This window comes from Camelus dromedarius, chromosome 2 (genome assembly GCF_036321535.1).
Source record: "Camelus dromedarius isolate mCamDro1 chromosome 2, mCamDro1.pat, whole genome shotgun sequence".
NCBI classification, from domain to species: domain Eukaryota; kingdom Metazoa; phylum Chordata; class Mammalia; order Artiodactyla; family Camelidae; genus Camelus; species Camelus dromedarius.
The window spans coordinates 64547460-64565946 of record NC_087437.1 but is presented as its reverse complement, the minus strand read 5'-3'; the positions used below and the strand labels follow the sequence as shown (position 1 = coordinate 64565946).

The following is an 18487-nucleotide window of genomic DNA, read 5'->3' as shown; positions in this document are numbered from 1 at the left end:
AAGCGAAACTGAAACTTTGCGCTTGGGGGCAGCGCGGCGGGACACACCCATGCCCCGGCCCTGGCCACGCTGCGTCGCAAGCTGCCGCGCCAGAGCCCTACACAGAGAGCCATGGCTTCGATCCTCTGCCCGCCGTCCCCGCTGTTCGTGCGGGTGTCCCAGCCCGGAATCCGTCTTCAAAGGAAGCTGGAAAAGTACTTTCAGAGCCGGGAGTCGGGAGGCGGAGAGTGCACCGTCCGTGCCCTGGATCCCAGCGACCAGGGCACCTATCGGGTGGATTTCCAGCAAAGGGCGGGTGAGCTGTGGGCCAGGGCAGGGGCGGGGGAGGGGGGCAACCGCCGTCCCTGAGGGGTCCAGCTCCGGGGGATTATGTGCAGACCCAGTTCAAGCTGACTCAGGAGAGAAGGCAAGTCTGGTATCGTCTGGTGGGGGACAGGAACTAGGGGCTTCTGCAGCCAGGAGGCGCAGCCCCATAGAGGAGAACAGAGCCCAGAAGTGCCCAGTCCGTGATCTGGACCGACTGCGCCTTCAAGTTGACACTTTCCAGTTCCTCGTCCCGATTCATAATTCTCAGCTCTCAGAAGAACAAACACCCTTCCCACCCGCCGACATCGGTCAGCCCTTGCCATTCTGCTTTTATGTTTTAAACAATTATTCCACTGATTTGTTTTTGAGAGCTACAGAAGTTATATATCCTCACTATAGAAGACAGGGTAAAGAATAAAGAAGAAAACCACCTGGTGAAAAACAATCTGAACATTTTGGTATATTTACTCCCAGACTTTTTCCTCTGAATGTCAGTAAACACATATACGTACATAAAGAGTTACAAAACTGGGTCTACATTTTTTACTCCTAATTTTTTTTTCACTTATAATGAGCATTACTCCATGTCATTGAAATGGGATACTGAGACAGTTTCAGGAACATGACTTTTAATGAGTGGATATTACATTATCATTAAGCCTTCCTTTCTACAGTAAAATGTAAGCTGCCTAATTAAGAGTTCTGAATATCTCCCTCAGGTCCCCTGTCACCAACTCACCATTTCAGGATGCAGGGAGCAGCCCTTACTGGGAGGGTACTGGGGCAGGGTACAGATGCATGAGTAAGAGGATTATTTAAAATCTCCCATTTCTATGTTTATGCATATATGTAATGTCTCCACTGAAGGTAAGGAGGGAGTGTTGAAAAAAGGAAAGCACCAAATTGTGGTTGACGACAAAACTGTGACTATTTTCCTGGAACCCAATGAAAATGCAGTAGAGAAGAATACAAGGGCCAGAATGTCTTCTCTGACACAGTCACAAAAAGGGGCGAGGTCTGGTGAGAAGCATCCAAATGAAAAGCACATCCCTAATGCTGTGGATTCCTGTGTCAGAAAGGTGAGTATTGAGGGGAGTTGGGTATGTTCCTGCAAAATCCTCTCCAGTCCAAGGACCATTTACTAAGAACTTACTATGAGCCTGGCACTGTTTAGGCAACAGGGACACAGAGGTGAACACAACAGCCAGGTCCCTGCTGGGGGTGGAGAGGTACACAGAAAGACAATAAGCAAGTAAACAAAATGAGGAAAACCATTTCAGAGAGTGATATGTGTTGAGAAAAAAATGTAATGAGGTTTTGTCACTTAGAGAGTGACAAGGCCAAGGCAAGGAAGAAGAAGGAGTTTGTGTTATTTCTGACCAGAAGTCACAGTGTCTGAGGAGGTGACATTTGAGAAGGAGCCAGTCATGCAGTCATTTGACAATGACTTCTGTGTGCCAGGAGCTGGGGATACAGACAGGAACACATCAGACCCTGCCCTCAAGGAGCTTACATTCTAGTGAGGGAACCAGACAATAGGAAACAAATAGATATGAAACAAAATGTCTGCAGTGATAAGTGCTAGGAAGAAGAAGAAAGCAGGATAAATGACAGTAACAGGAGCACTATTTTAAGTAGGATATCAGGAAAAACCTCTCAAATGAAATGACATCTGAGTAGAGACATGAATGAAGTAAGAGAGCTAACTAAGTGGATTTCTAGGAGAAGAAAAGTCTAGGCAGAAGGAAGAAACAAGTGCAAGGCTGACACACACACCCCCACCCAGTCAGACAGGAGCCTACATCCTGAGCCCCTTCAAGGAGGGAGGCCTGCTGGCTGGAGAGCAGACAGCAAGAGAGAGAGTAAGAGAGGAACTTGGAGAGGTACCCAGAAGTCAGGTCTTTGAGGGATGAAGATCAGGACTTTGGATTTTAACTTAAATGTTAGGAGATTCCTTAGATGGTTTTGAGCCAGGGGGATACAGTGATCTGATTCATATTTCTAAAGGGTTACTCTGGCTGCTGCGTGGAGAACTGAATGTAGGAAGAGGCTAAAGTGGAAAGTGAGAGAGCCCAGTTAGGAGGGGCTACAGTGAGCCAGGTGCAGGATGATAATGGCCTGGACTCTGGGTGGTCCTGATGGAGTTGTGAGCAGTGGCTGGATTCAGGAAACATTCTGGAGGAAGATTTAGAGGAAGGATGTTACAGGCAGAGGAAATGGCATGTGCATGGCATGTGTGAAGACCTTGAAGTGGAGCAAAACTTTAGAAATCTTGCTTTTATAGTACATTCAATTTGTCTCTGTCCTTTTTTGCCTAATCTCATGTGTTTGTCTTATATTTGAGCTTCTAAAGGCCAGGGTTTAGAGGACCCAGCAACACTGCATGCAGTTAGGGGGTTAGTGTTGTTTTGTTTTTTTAAAAAGGAGGAGAGTAGAAGAGAAAATACAATTATAGGAAAAAACACCCTCCTCAGATTTATGACTCCCTTCCAGGCTCACATTCTTTAGTGAGAAACACAGCAATTTACCCAGAAAGCCGGAGTGCCTTTCCATCACTCCAACCCCCAAGGTCAAACAGATAGTGGCAGCTCTAGAAACCAGATTCCCTGTCCATAGAACTTTTAAAAGTGTTAGTGCTCAGGTCCTACATTTACATCAGAATCTCTGGAGATGTGCCTGAGCCTCTTCCCCTCACCTCCCACCCCACCCCCAACTCTCCAGGGCTGTAGTACGTTGCATCCTCTACAAAAAGGATTTGAAAGAAGTCATAGTGGTTGTTTCTCTAGTCTCTAGACATTCTCCTGAGAGGTGAACATAGGCATGGATGTCTAAGAGATTTTATTTGTTCCCTTTTAAAATTTCAGATCTTTCTTACTGTCACAGCTGAGCTAAACTGTCACCTGCTCTCCAAAGAGCAGAGGGAGCAGATCACCATTCTCTGCCCCAGTGTCAAATGTGTGGAGGGCCGTGATGGAACAGAGAAGGTGTGTGGTGACTTCAGAGATATTGAAAGAATACATGGCTTCTTGAGTGAGCAACTGTTGGAAAGGGAACAGAAATGTGATTCTTCCCTTTTGACAACAGAGAGGGAGCCACTCCATCAGCAGGATGCACACAGCTATGTTTCTCCCTCTGAGCCAAAATCCAGGTCAGAGGAAAAAAGCAACCATTTCGAAGTTCCCTTGGCTTTCTTTGAATACTTCACATACACCTACCCTGATAAAATAGGCTCAATAGAGAAAAGATTTGGTACAAAAATAAAAGCTCGAGAGAGTTCTTCAAATATGGTCTATTTAGACTTCATCTCAGGTAACCTCGAAGCAGCTCGCGACTCTTTTGCCAGTGAATTTCAGAACGTAGGGACTCTGGGGCAGAAATGTATTGCTTTTGCAGACAGTAAGCAGGCAAATCAAATCAAACAAGAATTAAGCCAGCAGTTTACGAAGCTCCTCATAAAGGAGAAAGGGCGAGAATTAACCCTTCTTGGGACCACAGATGACATTTCAGCTGCTGAACATCTTCTTGCTTCAAAAACCTCTGAAAGTCTTATCAAGGCACCCGTGAAAATATTGACTGACAAACACATGATGAATGGAATTGAGGTTGATACTGCTCACTATAAGCTTTTAGAAGTGGAATTATTCCAGGAGATATCAAAAATAGAAAAAAAATACAACACTCAAAAGCAGGTTTGGGGATTAGGTCAGAAAACCTGCATTCTGTTTAAACCTAAAATCAAGGAGTTAGATCTTTCTGTGCATGCTTATTCAAGTTTCATCGACGCCTACCAACATGTCTCTTGTCAGATTATGAGAGAAGTTCTTTCACTGAAAGCTTTGGGCAAGGAGAAAAAGCACTTGTATGGGACCAAGTTTGCTGATGACTTTAGAAAAAGACATCCAGATATACACCTTGTGCTAAATCAAGAGTCAATGACTTTGACTGGGCTGCCAGATAACCTTGCAAAGGCAAAACAGTATGTCTTAAACAGAGCGGGAATCTCTCCGTTAGCTGGAGAAAAATGGAATGATGACCATGATGCACCCACTGATAGCAGTGATTCAAAAACAGCTTCAACAACATTCCAGCACTCTGCCAGTTCTGGGGTGTCAGGAGTGGACAAAGAAAAGGACATATGTATCATCTGTATGGACACCATTAATAACAAACGCGTGCTCTCCAAGTGCAAGCATGAATTCTGCAGCCTCTGTATTGAGAGAGCCTTTTCATATAAGCCAGTCTGTCCTGTGTGCCAGACTTCCTACGGCATCCAGAAAGGAAATCAGCCAGATGGAAATATGAGTTTCAGTTACTTAAAGGACTCACTTCCAGGTTATGAATCCTGTGGCTCCATTAAGATTATTTATACTATTAAAGGAGGCATACAAACAGTAAGTGTTTCTGAAGTCTTTGGGTTTCTTTCCAGTATGTTTCCCAGGTAATTATCTCCATGATTATATGCAAGGGTTTTAAATGCTGATGAAGGTAACATTTACTTATAACTTAGGTATCTTTTGTGTCTAGTAAGGCAGAGAAAGGGTGGGTGGTGATTATGTGTTGGGGTGGGGGAAGTCAGGAAGGTGGATAAGTGTTCCCAGCAGGAATTTGGGGAAAGAGGAGAAATATGAATTATATGTGGAATCTGAGCAAACCTTCAATACTTTTTTTGTTTTTTTGTTTGCTCTATCTGCAAACACATCTATAGATAAAGTAAAATTTAGACACAGGAATGTTTTCACTTGATATTTTCTTGTCTTATATAGAAAGAGCACCCAAACCCAGGAAAGAGATTTTATGGAATACAGCGAAGTGCATACTTGCCTGATAACCAGGAAGGAAGGGAGGTTCTGCGCCTGCTTCGTAGGGCCTTTGACCAAAAACTGATTTTCACAGTGGGAGTGTCTCGAGCATCAGGATTCTCAGATGTTGTTACATGGAATGATATCCACCACAAGACATCCTGCAGTGGGGGACCACAATGGTAAGAATCTTTTGAAACACAATGGCGGCTAAACAGAATTTGGCTGCTACAGATGTAGCTGTAAGGAGACAGTTTATACCAGTGGGATAGGATACAGTTAAGTATCTTGACAGATGCTAATCTGGAGTGATAACCTCAAAGGCAAAAAGACTGGTTCCCAACACCTTCTACCCTGCCAACCACAAAGTAACATACAGTGAATAAATTTTGTTATCAAAGGGCGGTAGATCTTCAGAATCCAAGATGAATGGTATCTAAGGTGATTTAATTTGGGGTTTCATGTCTATTTGATGGGCAGAGCCTAGGAATCTTAATTACTTTGACTTCTTTTAAGACCGCCCTTTCTTCAACCCTTCCATCAGTCCATAGACATCCTAAATATGCTTGGCTAATATTTGTCTAGAAAAATCTTAATGATGATGGAAGTTGTATTATGGGCAATCCAATTGTTCTTTATGAAATTCAGATAGAATACCTCAAACCCTTAGTATTCTGAAACTTAATTTCCCAAATGTGAAAATCTTCCTGTAGCAAAATTATTACCTTCCATAAAAATATAGTATATTGTAACTTTATGAGTCACTGCTTACCATGAACTCAAAATTAAAAAGTCTTGTTGGAAGGCAGATCCTGGGCAGACAGCTAGGCCTACTCATTAGCTAAATGACTCACATCTGCATACTTCCAAATAATTATCAGTCATATGCCTTCAGGATTGCTTGTGAGTGTTTGCAACACTGAATGTTAATGCCAGGGACCTACTGTACAGATTCTTTAAAACCATCTGTGATGAAGCTAAGGGCCTTTTTCCTTCTGCAGTTATGGCTACCCTGATCCTGACTATCTGAAACGTGTCAAACAGGAGCTGAAAGACAAAGGAATTGAGTAAGAAGACTACGGGAAGTCTTGAGCCCAGCTTGCAAAAGGCACAGTCAAAGACGCAGAGTAAATACTAATCTAAATCTTTATGTAAGAACACCTTTTAAATTTTTCATCTCAAGAAATGGTTTGTGTAAGAATAAGAAGTTTTTCTGGAGTGTTTAATTGTACGGAAGATAAAAGCCCCAAAGATCTGTGTAATATTTTGCTGCAGAGGTACTGTGCCTCATTCTCATGGCATTCTTGCAGGGCTGTGGAGGTGGAGCATTGTGGCTGTGGAATCATCTTCTGTGTTGTGCAGCTGAAGTACTAGCTGCTAGCTGATCCTCTTATTGCCATCTGTGGGGCAGTCCTTCAGTTTTGTTTGTTTGCCCTTTAATCTCTACCCTAAAAGTAAAATCCTAGTGTGAATAGGGGAGAAGAAGGCTTTGGTTATGGAAAACTGGAGACCCACGTTCCCCTCCCTGCCCCACGGCCAGAAAAGTGGCCAGGGCAGAGACTGAGCAACCTTTGGTAATAAATGGAACAAGGCTATTATTTTTCAGGACACCTGGTATATGGCTGGTACTTAATCAATTGTTGCTGCCTGACTCAGGTTGCTAACAACCCAGCAGAGGATATATGCTCCCTGAATCTTGGGCAGAGGCAGGAGTAAAGAAGCCATTTCTGGAGACCTCACCACTGATTTGGAAAACCAAGTCTCTTACTCCAGAACACTTGGCCTCTGAACTCTGACTGGCCTCTAACTTTGTCCTTGCTCCCCCGATCCCTGTAATCTGCCACGTGGCATGCACTTGCCCCTCCATAGTAATGGTACATGCCTCTGAACATTTTTTTCCTCTAGATATTATTATACTTTTGAGTATACCCCACTTCTAGTTTTAACAGACAAATCCCCAAAATTTCCATAGACTATCATTTTCTTAGTAACTGTAGTCCCCACAGTAGCACTTTTCTCATCCTTTTGCCAAGTCCCATCAAGCCACGCCTTCTGCCTTAAAACCTTTCTCCCTGATAATCTCTGGACAGAGAAAAGGCCAGAGGTGAGCCTACTATAAGGAATATATGACCGGTCAAAATTTAATTTTACATGGTCCTCCAAGTCAGAAGAAAGTTATAGTAAGAAACTACCTGGCTATCCATGTCCCAGCCTCTCTCCAAAAGTGATGAATTTTTTGTTCAGATAATAATAGTTAATATTGTGTCCTTATTTTTCCCCTTTATAAGAGCTTTATATCTATTAGTATCACCATTTTATAATTGAGAAAACTGATGCACAGAGAGGATAGGTACTTTCACAAAGGTCACATAATTAATAAGTACAAGTGCTAGGATTTGAAGGAGTTAGTCTGGCTCCAAGGCTTCTGTGCCCCAGAGCTGTACTGCCTTCTACAGGGGTCTTCTCCCGCGTGGAGCAGGCTAGGGAGTTCCCATTATTCTGAGCTTCTCTCAGAATGGATTCCTGCACAGTACTCAAAGCAGATTTCCTCCAAGGAAGTCTTGATTGAAGAACTTAAAAACCCAAAATCATTTTCTTTGTCCAGAGAGTTGAGGAAGCTTAAGGTAAATAATATTTTTTTTAAATCAGATTAGATATTTAGCTTAGTCTGATGAATTATTCAGTGATTCACTAAAGCCTTACAGTTATTATTGTTTTGTATCTATTGATATTTTAGCTAAATTTGCTTCAAAAAAGCAAAAGTTTGGTTCCTGCTAATTTCTGGATCCTTGACAGCAAGGTGTGTGTTTCATATTGTGTGAGTGGTTGGAAAGCCTTTGCATTATTGCTTTTGCTCTGTGGAAAGTATTATCATCTCTATCAGCTATAAATAAAGTTATATCCTTATTAGGAACAGACTGTCTGTGTTCTTACCCACTTCTTTTTTCTTTTTCCTGAGGATGAGATTCTGGGTGTTTCCCACAACACATACAGTGTACCACACACCATGTGGGCAGATGTCTTTGCTTGGTTTTGTGTGTAGCTTTTGCTAAATAGTATCACAGTAGAATTTTACTACTATTGACTTAACTGCTGCCACTTTCAACTATAACAATCACATTTACTAATATTTTTCTTCCTTAACACATGGGTTGCCACAAAGGTAAAAGTGGGCTGTAGGTTTCATCTCTTCTCTCCTTTCTGAAGAAAGCATGCGTAATACCCTATCAAACTACACCTGCCCCTCCTTGCTCCAAGAGTTTTTGTTTCACCTCTCCAGTGTCAGTGCTGGATTACCCAGATGCTCACTAGGCAGCAGCAAATCAGGGCGCCTTTCTCTCCAAAGGAAAAAAGAGAATTACAAATAATATTGAGATATTACAAATAATGTCTCTCTAAAGATAATACATTTCTGCAACCAATTTCTGTGTGTTGAATTTTCCCCTACACATCCAAGCAATCCAACACCAGCTGGATGTCCTACAATCCAACTCAATTCTGACACTATCAACCTGGGGATAGCATCAGATTCCACAGGTAAAGTGCCACAAGACTGCGCTCCACTTCAGATGCCAATTGCAAGTCCAGATTGTTACCAGCGCTTCTGACCGAATGGATATAAAATCAAAGGTTTCCACAACCTCCTCCTGTGGTTCAATTAATTTGCCAGAGTGGCTCACAAAACTCAGAAAACCAGATTATTCACTAGATTACTGGTTTACCATAAAAGAATATTTCAGGAACAGCCAGGTGGAAGAGATGCATATGGGGAGAAGGCATCCATGCCCTCTCCATGTGTGCCACTCTCCCCAAATCTCCAGCTGTTCACCAGCCTGGAAGCTCTTTGAACCCCATCCTTTTGAGTTTCTGTGGAGGCTTCATTACAGAGGCACGACTGATTGAATCATTGGTCACTGGTGACTAGACTTCCTCAATAAAGCTATCTTTCCTTTTACCCAACGCTTGTCTCTCAATATTTGGTTCTTTTATTTCTTTTTAAGTTGAGAATTATGTTTTATTCGGCAGACTTTCTGAGGACTTCAAGCCTGAGAGGCAACCTCTCGGGTAGCTCTGAGGGACTCGGTATTAGATTCTTGAATGACAAGCAGGTGAACCTGAGTTTGGTAACAAATTTTTGGTGAGCCAGCCAGAAGACTCTCGTCCCTGTGGTTCTTAGCCACCCCCACCATCCAAAAGGCTGACAGTGTTTGGCTGGGACTGATGTGAACCCAGCAGCTCACAGCTTGCCAGGCCTGAGAGGGGGACTTTCAGGGATGTCCTGGCAGTTGCTAAACTGTTTGTTCCCCAAGACTCTCCCTGCTTCTCCCCTGCTCAGCCCCGACAGCCTACTTTCACTTTTGTTGGGAAAAGGAACTGTGCTGCTGAAGAGGAGATGTACTCCAGACTGGGTAAATTCCCTGGTGTGCACACTGGGAGCCCTTCTTTTTGCACTTGTGTCATTTGGACCTGAAGGGTCACTGTTAGTACCAGTCGAGGCAGGGAGTGGCTCAGTAGAGACTCCGTACCAGTCCCTCAGAAAGAAAAATCTGTCTGTCTGTCTGTCTGTTGACTAGTCATTTGAAATGAAAAGGAAAAGTGCCCAGCTAGGATGAGGGGAAATATATCCACTCCTTCTCAAAGCCCAAAGGAACAATTTTAGCAGGTTGACAGAATTATAACTATAATCCTATGACGAAAAAGGAAGTGATGTTTTTTAAACACTGTGTGGCCACAATATTCTTTAGATTATGGAGAAAATTGGTTAAGATGAAACTCTTTTAAAATTCCAAAACTGGTTCTTTTTGCATATGCAGTCAGAAAAAGCTGTCTTGCTAAAATACTTCTTTTCAGAATTCTGACCTCGAGGGAACAAGTCCTTCTAGGAGAACTTGCTTTTCTCTGCTTGTGCCTTGAGATGTAAATGTTTACCAGGGTTCTCAATGGGATAAAAAAAAGGCAGTGTAGGCTTCTGCTTTGTCAACTGGAAAAAAGTACAAAACCTAAAAGTTGAGAACTGTTTTTTATTCAGGGCATTACTAAGACTATAGCCCAGAAACAGCTTCTCAGATACCTCTGAGGGCTCTTCCAAAGAGGTAAGGGAGGAGCCAGGACATATAGAAATTTTTGCTATAAAAAAATGTAGTTAAATATCAAAAGAGTACTGCTAATCACCAAAAAAACAGACATCTGAAGTTAGTGATTTTAGCGTTTCTACATGTGAAAAGATGCAAGAGTCTGGGCTTATTAAAATTATTCCTTTGATATGCATCTTATCTATGGCCAATATCCTGTTTTTCTCCATTCTGAATTCCCCTTGGGGTGCACTGTAGGGGTGCAGCTAAGGGGGGAAGGTGGCTGTAGTGGCTGAAGGTTTTATGGTCTCAACATCCTCTGTTTACTAAAATGGCAATCGACTGTCTTTGTCCACACTCACATCCCACAAATCCATTGTCACCAGTCCTTCCTCTCCCTCTTCACTTCAGCTCTCACTGCCCAGCTGGCAACTTCCTAACTCCCTCAGCAGAATGAGTGGAATATCCACTACGGACTCTTTCCCTATCCCTCTTCTTCTTTCCACCTCCAACCGACTTTTGAAAAAACAGCTCTGATTGCACCACTCCTGATGAAAGACCTTCTGTGACTCCCTAATGCCTAGATGAGTGCTTCTGAAACTTGAACTTGTGTCAGATCACCTGGAGGACTCAGTAAAACACAGATTGCTAAATCCCAACCCTCGATTTCTAACGGAAAGTTCTAACTGTATTCCTAACAAGTTCCTAGTTGATGCTAATGCTGCTGGTCTGGGGACCACATTTTGAGGATGCTGACCTAGGAAATAAAGTTCAAACTCCACAGCATAGCCATCAAGTATTTTTCATTATGCTTGCTTACCCCTTCCACCCCACCAAGCCCCTAATGGTCTAGTCATACCAGACTACCAGCTTTTCCTAACCACAGTCTATCACAGTCTGTACTTTTATTCTTCTGGCCTCTTCTCTCTCTCTCTTTCATGCCCTTGTACCTCATTCTCCTCTTAGAAATCTCCTACTCATCATTCAGGTTCTCACTCAAATGCTACCATTATAGGAACTTTCTTCCAAATTTGTCTCCAAGTCATGAATCACTTATTTTTCTGTGTTCCTAATACTTCATGCATATCTCTATTAATGCAGATGTGACACCAAAATCCACTTACCCTGCTTTCAGCCTTGGGGTGGTGCTGGGTGCTGACCTCTAAGTACTGCATCAACTCCATTCTCATGCTCTCTGATTGCTGGTTGGGTGTAGTCACAGGAGGTATCATCAAGAGATCGTAGGAGGGAGGGAGAGAGTGATTGGGATAATTATTCCCTTGCTCTCTCCCCAAAGCAGCCATGGCTCCTGGAAAATGGCACTCTCCTATAGGCATGGCTCTTACCAAGTTCAGTGCATACCCTCTCCCTTGTCCCTTCAGCCTAGTTGGTTAAGAGGGGGTGGGGGTGCTTCACCATTTCTCACTGGTTTCCCTTAACCCTTTGCCCATACCTACGTAGGTACCCATTTTGAGAGTACCCTCTATATTCTGCCAGGGCCTTTCATGATAACACCAGGTAAAAGTGTATTCATCGTTTTTCATTTCTCTCTTCCCTTACTTCTACCCTCACCCTAGAGAGAAGAGATCTGTGTCTAACTCATCCTTATAATCTTAACACAGTGCCAGGCATATCAAGGGCCTTCGTCACAAGTTGACTGAATGACATTAAACAACGTCTTGTCAGGCTAGAGAGACACCTAATTCCAGCCCTGTCTTAGGGGGATGAAAAGGATCCAGAGTATTTTTCTGAACATGAGTGAGTAGGGAAAGCAGGGTGGAGGAGGAATGGGATGCCCAGCACAAAGGGGAACTAATATTGATATTTTAAAAATAAAATATGCCAGACACTCTAGGAACGTTACCTCAATTAAACCTCACGATAGCATCTTGAAGTAGTTATGGCTACGCTCACTGTACAGATGCAGTTTACTGGGGCTGCACAACTAATTAACTTTGGAGCCCAGGATTTTGACCCCAGCATTTGGGTGATAGCAAATACTGTTCCAAAAGAGTAACACAATTCTAAAGCAGCTATAAGCGATTTTCATAGAAAAGAAAGCAGAAGAAGATCAAGGTATTTCTGCTGCGTGGCACCAGCCCAGCAGTGACGGTAGATGAACAGGGCTGAGGAGGTCAGCTGGGCTAAGCGTCCTGGGGGGCTAGGGCCCTGGCCCGCGAACTGACCTCCAAGTTGCACTTCCAGAGGCCGAAGAGATGGGAGGTGGAGACCCAGACTTCCACCAGGAGCCGAGGAGCCAGCTCTTCCAGGCTTTCTTCTTGGTTCCTGGGGGAGGAAGGTGAGGGGCGCCAGCGGAGCAGGGAGGAGGGAGCGACTGGCTGCCCCGCTAGGCGTCCTGCGCACGCGCGATGCTCTGCCGCGCAGGGCGGCGCGGAGACCCCCGTCCACGGAAGCTGCCTTCTGGGGAGCGCTCACCACCGTGACTTGTCCCGGGAGAGCAGAGTGTGAGGGTTCTCCTCCACAGGACGTCTCATCTCCTTCCCCTCAAATTTTAAACGTTCCTTATACGGTAGGGATAAAAATCCTTTAAATCCTTTAGTGTGATATATCCTGTGAATTTTTCCTCTCATTTTGTCGTTTGTCTTATGAGTTTGCTTACTGTGGCTTTTTTTTTTTTTTTTTTACCGTGCAAACGTTTTTGTATTGTTATGTAGTAAAATTTACCAGTCTCTCATTTTATTGCATCTGGACTTTAAGTCATCTTTTAAAAGCTTTCCCCTATACCCAGGTTATAGTTACGCATGCTTTTTTTCTTTTTCCTATTTGTAATGCTTTATTTTTTACATGTAGACCTTCGATCCATTTGAACTTTACCTCTGTGTATGGTTTGAGAAATAGATCTAATTTTATCTTTTTTTCCGAATGGGTATCCACATTTTAATCTCCGTTAATGCTTCAATCCGAACATCATTTATGAAGCTTATCACTATGTCAGTAACATGAGTTACCACCTTTATTTCTCATATACTAGATTTTTAGATGTAGTTTGGTTATTCTGAAACTTCTGTTCCGTTGGCTGCTCCATTGACCTATTTGTTCATCTGTTTTAGAGAGGCTTTGTAGCATATGTTAAAGTCAGGACTAGTCCCCTACAGAGCTCTTCCATCTCAATGTTTTCCGCTTTATTCTTGCGTGCTTATCTTTCTTTATGAACTTTAGGGTAGACTTCTGATTTATGATCAATGTCCAAAAAAAAAAAAAACTGGTTGGGATTTTTATTGGAATTGCACTAAACTAATAAATTAAATTACAGAGAGCTGACATCTTGAGATGGTGTTGAGATATTCTCACCAAGAAGAAGGATGCCATTTCATTTGTTCAAGTCTACTTTTATGTCTTTAAAGAGTGTTTATAGTTTTTTACGTAGAACATTTATTGTTAAGTTTGATTTCTATATATTTCCTCTTCTTTTCTTGCTATTGTAAATGAGCTTTTCTCATATATTTTTTCTTCATTATATCTTTTAGCTAATTACTTGTGTACATGAATGCAATTGACTTTTCCTTTCATTAGAAAAATAAGGTACAATTTACATACAGCAGATTCATACTTTTAGTATATAGTTCTGTGAGTTTTGAGACATGTATATAATTGTAACAACCACAAAGTATAAAAGATATAAAAGAGTTGCATCACTGCCCGAAATTCCCACCAATCCCTTTGTAATCATCCCTTTCACTCAGGGTGAGCCCCTGGCAAACACTGGTGAGATTTTGGTCTCTATAGTTGCAGTAATATAAGTGGAATCATATAGCACATAGTCATTTGAGCCTTGCTCCTTTCACTTAGCGTAATACTGTTGAGATCCGTCCATGTAGGTGCAGCTGTCATTAGTTTGCTATTACTTTCTAATTTAATTTCATAGTGATTTGAGAACATACTTTGGGCTATTTGAATCCTTTTAAATTTACATTTTGAGATGTGTTTTCTGGACAGGATTTGGTCCATCTTGGTAAATTCACACACACACACTTTAAAACAGTGTATTCTGTTATCATTGGTTGAAGTCTTCTGTTTCAGTTAGATCAACTTGGTTAATTCTGTTGTTCGAGTCCTTATATCCTCACTGGTTTTATGTCTAGTTCTATCAATTATTGGGAAAGGCTGCTGAACTCTCCAACTGTAATTGTGGATTTATTTCTCCTTAGGGGTCTATCAATTTTGGCTTCATATAATTTGAAGCTCTCTTTAGGGGCATAAATGTTTAGGATTGTTATTCTCCCTTGATGAATCTTTTCATTTATCATGATACAATGACAGTTTCATCTCTGATAATACCTGCACTGGAATATACCAGCTTTCTTTTTCTTTTTCTTTTATATTTTTAAAAATTGTGATAAAATACACATAAAATTGACCATTTTAACCATTTTAAAGTGTGTAGTTCATTAGTGTTCAGGGTATTCACATTGTTGTGCAGCCAATCTCCAGAACTTTTCATCTTGCTAAACAAACACTGTTTTTTGTGACTGGCTTATTTCACTTAGCTTAATGTCTTCAAGGTTCATCCATGCTGCAGCATGTGTCAGAATTTCCTTCCTTTTCAAGGCTGAATAATCTTCCATTGTACATATATACCAATCACTCCATTTATTGTTATTTTTTGCAGAAATTTTCAAGTTTGATGTCCAGTCCCACTTGTCTATTCTTGTTTTTGTTACCTGTGCTTTTGGTGTCGTAACCAATGAATAACTGACAAATTCAATGCCATGAAGCTTTCCCCTTTTGCTCCATCTATATGTCTGTTATCTGTATGTCTGTTTTCATGCCAGTACCATATTGTTTTGATTACTGCAGCTTTGTAGTATGTTTTGAAGCCAGGAAGTGTAAGGCCTCCAGCTTTGTTTGTTTTTCTTTATCAAGATTGTTTTGGATATTTGATTATTAAAAGTGATTGTAAAAATAAGGAAAGCATTATTTTATATTTATTCACATATTCACCATTTTCATCTGGCATTATTTCCCTTCTTGAAGAACTTTCTTTAACATTTCTTATAGTGCAGGTCTTCTGGTGATGAGTTTTTCAGTGTGTGTGTATGTCTGAAAAGTTTTTAATTTCACATTTTTTTTAAAACATACTGCATTTTCTAGGTTGACAGTTAAAGACATTGTTGTATAACTTCTGGCTTGCCTTATTTCTGACAAGAAGTCTTCTATCATTTTTATCTTTGTTCTTCTATGCATAATTCTTTTCTCACTGGCTACTTTTAAGATTTTTTTCTTTATTACTTGTTTTAAGCAACTTATGATATGCCTAGGAGTAGTTTTCTTCATCTTTATTGTGCTTGGAGTTCATTGTGAATCTTGGGTCCATGAGTTTATAGTTTTCGTCAAATTTGAAAAAGATTTTGGCCATTGCTTCTGCAAGTATTTTCTTCTCTCCTCTTTTATCTATGTATATTCATCCACGTGAAGTTGTCCCAGGCTCACTGATTCTCTACTCATTATTTTCTCAGTCTTTTTTTCCTCTGTCTTTCATTTTATGTGGTTACTGTTACTAATGTCTTAAAGTTCACTAATCTTTTCTTCTTTATCCATTCCTCTGTTGTGGGTTGCTTCTGTATCTTGGCAATTGTAAATAATGTTGCTGCGATCATTGGGGTGCATATATCTTTCACCATTCAGTGTATTTTTCACGTCAAACTTTGTATTTTTCACCTCAAACTTTGTATTTTTCTCTCTAGAATTTGATTTAGTTCTTCTTTATATTAAGTCTCTGCTAAATACATTCTTGTTTTCCTTTACCTTCTTAAAAGTGTGCAGTTTTTTGTTATAATAATGGTTTTAGTATCCTTATCTAGTAATTCTGTCATCTGTGTCATTTCTGGGTTAGTTTCAGTTTATTTTTCTCCACATTATGCATGATATATTGATGCTTCTTTGCAATCCTGGAGGCTGGAAATAAGAGGTCAGTGAAGTTAGCATGACTGGGTTCTTGGTGAGGGGCCTTTTCCTGCTATGCATATGACCCCTTCTTGCTATTTTCTTACATGATGGAGGGAAAGAGTGTGTGTAAGTGCTGGTCTCTTTATCATTGTATAGGGCACTAATCCCATCATGGGGGTGCTATCCTTATTATGTCATCTAAACCTAATTACCTCCCATCTGACCCCACCTCCAAATACCACCACATTGGAGATTAGGGCTTTAACATACAGATTTTTGGAGGGACACAAACATTTTGTCTATAGCATATGCGTACAAGTTTTTTGTGTGGACATATGTTTCATGTCTCTCGGGTGTATACCTACCTGGGAGTGAAATTTCCGGGTCATACAGTAACTCTAACTTTTTGAGGAACTGCAAAACTGTTTTGCTCAGTAGTTGTATCATTTAATATCTCATCAGAAATGTATGAGAGTTCCAATTTTTTCACATCCTGAACGACACTTATTATTGCCTTTTTTAGTTCAGTTATCCTAGTAGGTGTGAAGTGGCATCTCACTGTGGTTTTGACTTGTGTTTTCTTAGTGACTAATGATGTTGAGCAACTTTTTTATTTTTTTGGTCCTTATTGGCCACATGTTTATCTTCTTTGGTGAAATGTCTGTTTAATTCTTTGTCTATTTTTAAATTGTATTATTTGGTTTTTTTATTGTTGAGTTGTAAAAGGTCTTTATATATTCTAGATACAAGCCCCTTATCAGCTATATGACTGGCAAATATCTTCTCCCATTCTGTGGGTTGTCTTTTTACTTTCTTGATGTTATTACTGATTTTTAAATTTTCAAAGATGTGGCTGTGTTATTTGTAAAGAATGACTGCTTGGGGCTTTTCTTTTCAATATTTATTCTCATTTCTTTTCCCCACCTTATTGTGATGACCAGGAAGAGTTTTGAAAAATATACTGAGTAGAAGTAGTGACAGAACACATTTCTGATTTTTTTTTTAATTTTATTTTTTACTACTTCTAAGGAGAGTGACTGTTACATTTCTTCACTGTGAATGTTGACTTCTGAGTTCAGAATAAGCCTCTTTATCATGCTAAGGGAAAAGTCCTTTTATTTCTCTTTAACAGGTTAAACAATTAAAAATGGAAGTTAGAGTTTCTACTGTCCCCATAAATGTCTACCCATATTCAATCTTCTTTGTGAAGATGCAGAATTTTTTGTATTTTGGTTATCTTTGTGGATTGCTCTTTCATTATGCAGTAACAGAAACATTTCTTCTCAGTAATGAGTTGTAGCCCAATTATTTTCGGTCAGTGGATGAGCACCACCATTTACTATCATGTTTATTTTTTTCCCTGTGATTTGGTGAGTAAATCTGACTTTACAAAGTATTATGTTTAACTTCACATTATCATTGAACCAAAGAGTTATTGTTTTCTTTCTTTAAAAAAAAAAAAGCAGTAAGTAAAATCTATTTTCTTTCAAAGTATTAAACATCTGAAAGTAATATAAAGGCCAAAGGCTTTCAATTCTCAAATCAGATATAAAAATTACTATCTTGAGTGTTTCTGTCTCCTTAAAAATTGCTAAGTTGGAAATCCTCAGTACAGAAGTAATAGTTTTCAGAAGAGTGGATAAAATGAATGAAATGGAAGTGGTTGAAACAGATGAATTTTCAAAAGACTCTTCACAAGCCTCCCTTTTGGTTGCATTTCACAATATCCAAGACACCATGGCTGAGGGTGTGCTATCCTTGTTTGTGGAGTCGATTAGTGGCCTGTCAGACATCAGCGGTGACTTCAGGGTGGAAGTAACATCCAGTATTAAAGTTGCTGTCGTCTCCTTTCTCAAAAATATTGGTAGGACAAATTACATTTTAAAATCTGTTTTCTTCTGATATGAAATGAAATTACAGTGCTATTAAACTGATTTTTATTTGCAGATGTCAGAACATTTGTTAATGTTTGTAACGGATACCATAAAGTTGGGAAACCAGATTTTCCCAAGGTATCTGTAACCATCAAGAACCATTGGTGGTTGAAAATCTACCACCTGATGTTGATAATTATATAACAATTTTCTTTGAAAAATCTCAAAAATGGAGGAGAACCAATGTACAATATTTCCCAGGGGAGAATTCAGCCCTAGTTGAGTTTTCTTTACTACAAAAGTAAGTAATTTCTCTTCCTTCTCAATCTTTACAGTTATTATTAATCACTTAATGCATGAATGAAGTCAGATTAGAGGCCACACAGGTGATTAGGAAATCCATCAAAGCCACCACATTCTTACTGGAATGTACTATGAAATAACCCAAGGCTTTGAACAGGTCTCTGTGGCAATCTAGATAAAGAATTGGGGTTTGTTTGATTTTGGTTTTTGACTCTGATTTCTCTGC

General features: G+C 40.5%; 1 protein-coding gene across 1 annotated transcript; it reads left to right on the top strand.

Moving 5' to 3' along the window:
• The first annotated feature begins 42 nt into the window (after positions 1-42).
• On the top strand, positions 43-8019 carry DTX3L (deltex E3 ubiquitin ligase 3L). Its single transcript, XM_031454742.2, has 5 exons — positions 43-295; positions 1174-1385; positions 3171-4697; positions 5070-5287; positions 6107-8019. The coding sequence occupies exons 1-5, from the start codon at positions 112-114 to the stop codon at positions 6174-6176; spliced, it is 2211 nt and encodes a 736-aa protein (XP_031310602.1). The 5' UTR covers positions 43-111; the 3' UTR covers positions 6177-8019.
• Positions 8020-18487: the final 10468 nt, after the last annotated feature.

Bases quoted from the DNA above. Each gene is read 5' to 3' on its own strand.
- DTX3L (XM_031454742.2), top strand. From the start codon at position 112: ATGGCTTCGATCCTCTGCCCGCCGTCCCCGCTGTTCGTGCGGGTGTCC. The intron at 4,698-5,069 runs GTAAGTGTTTCT...TGTCTTATATAG, and splicing joins TTAAAGGAGGCATACAAACA to AAAGAGCACCCAAACCCAGG. The intron at 5,288-6,106 runs GTAAGAATCTTT...TTCCTTCTGCAG, and splicing joins TGCAGTGGGGGACCACAATG to TTATGGCTACCCTGATCCTG.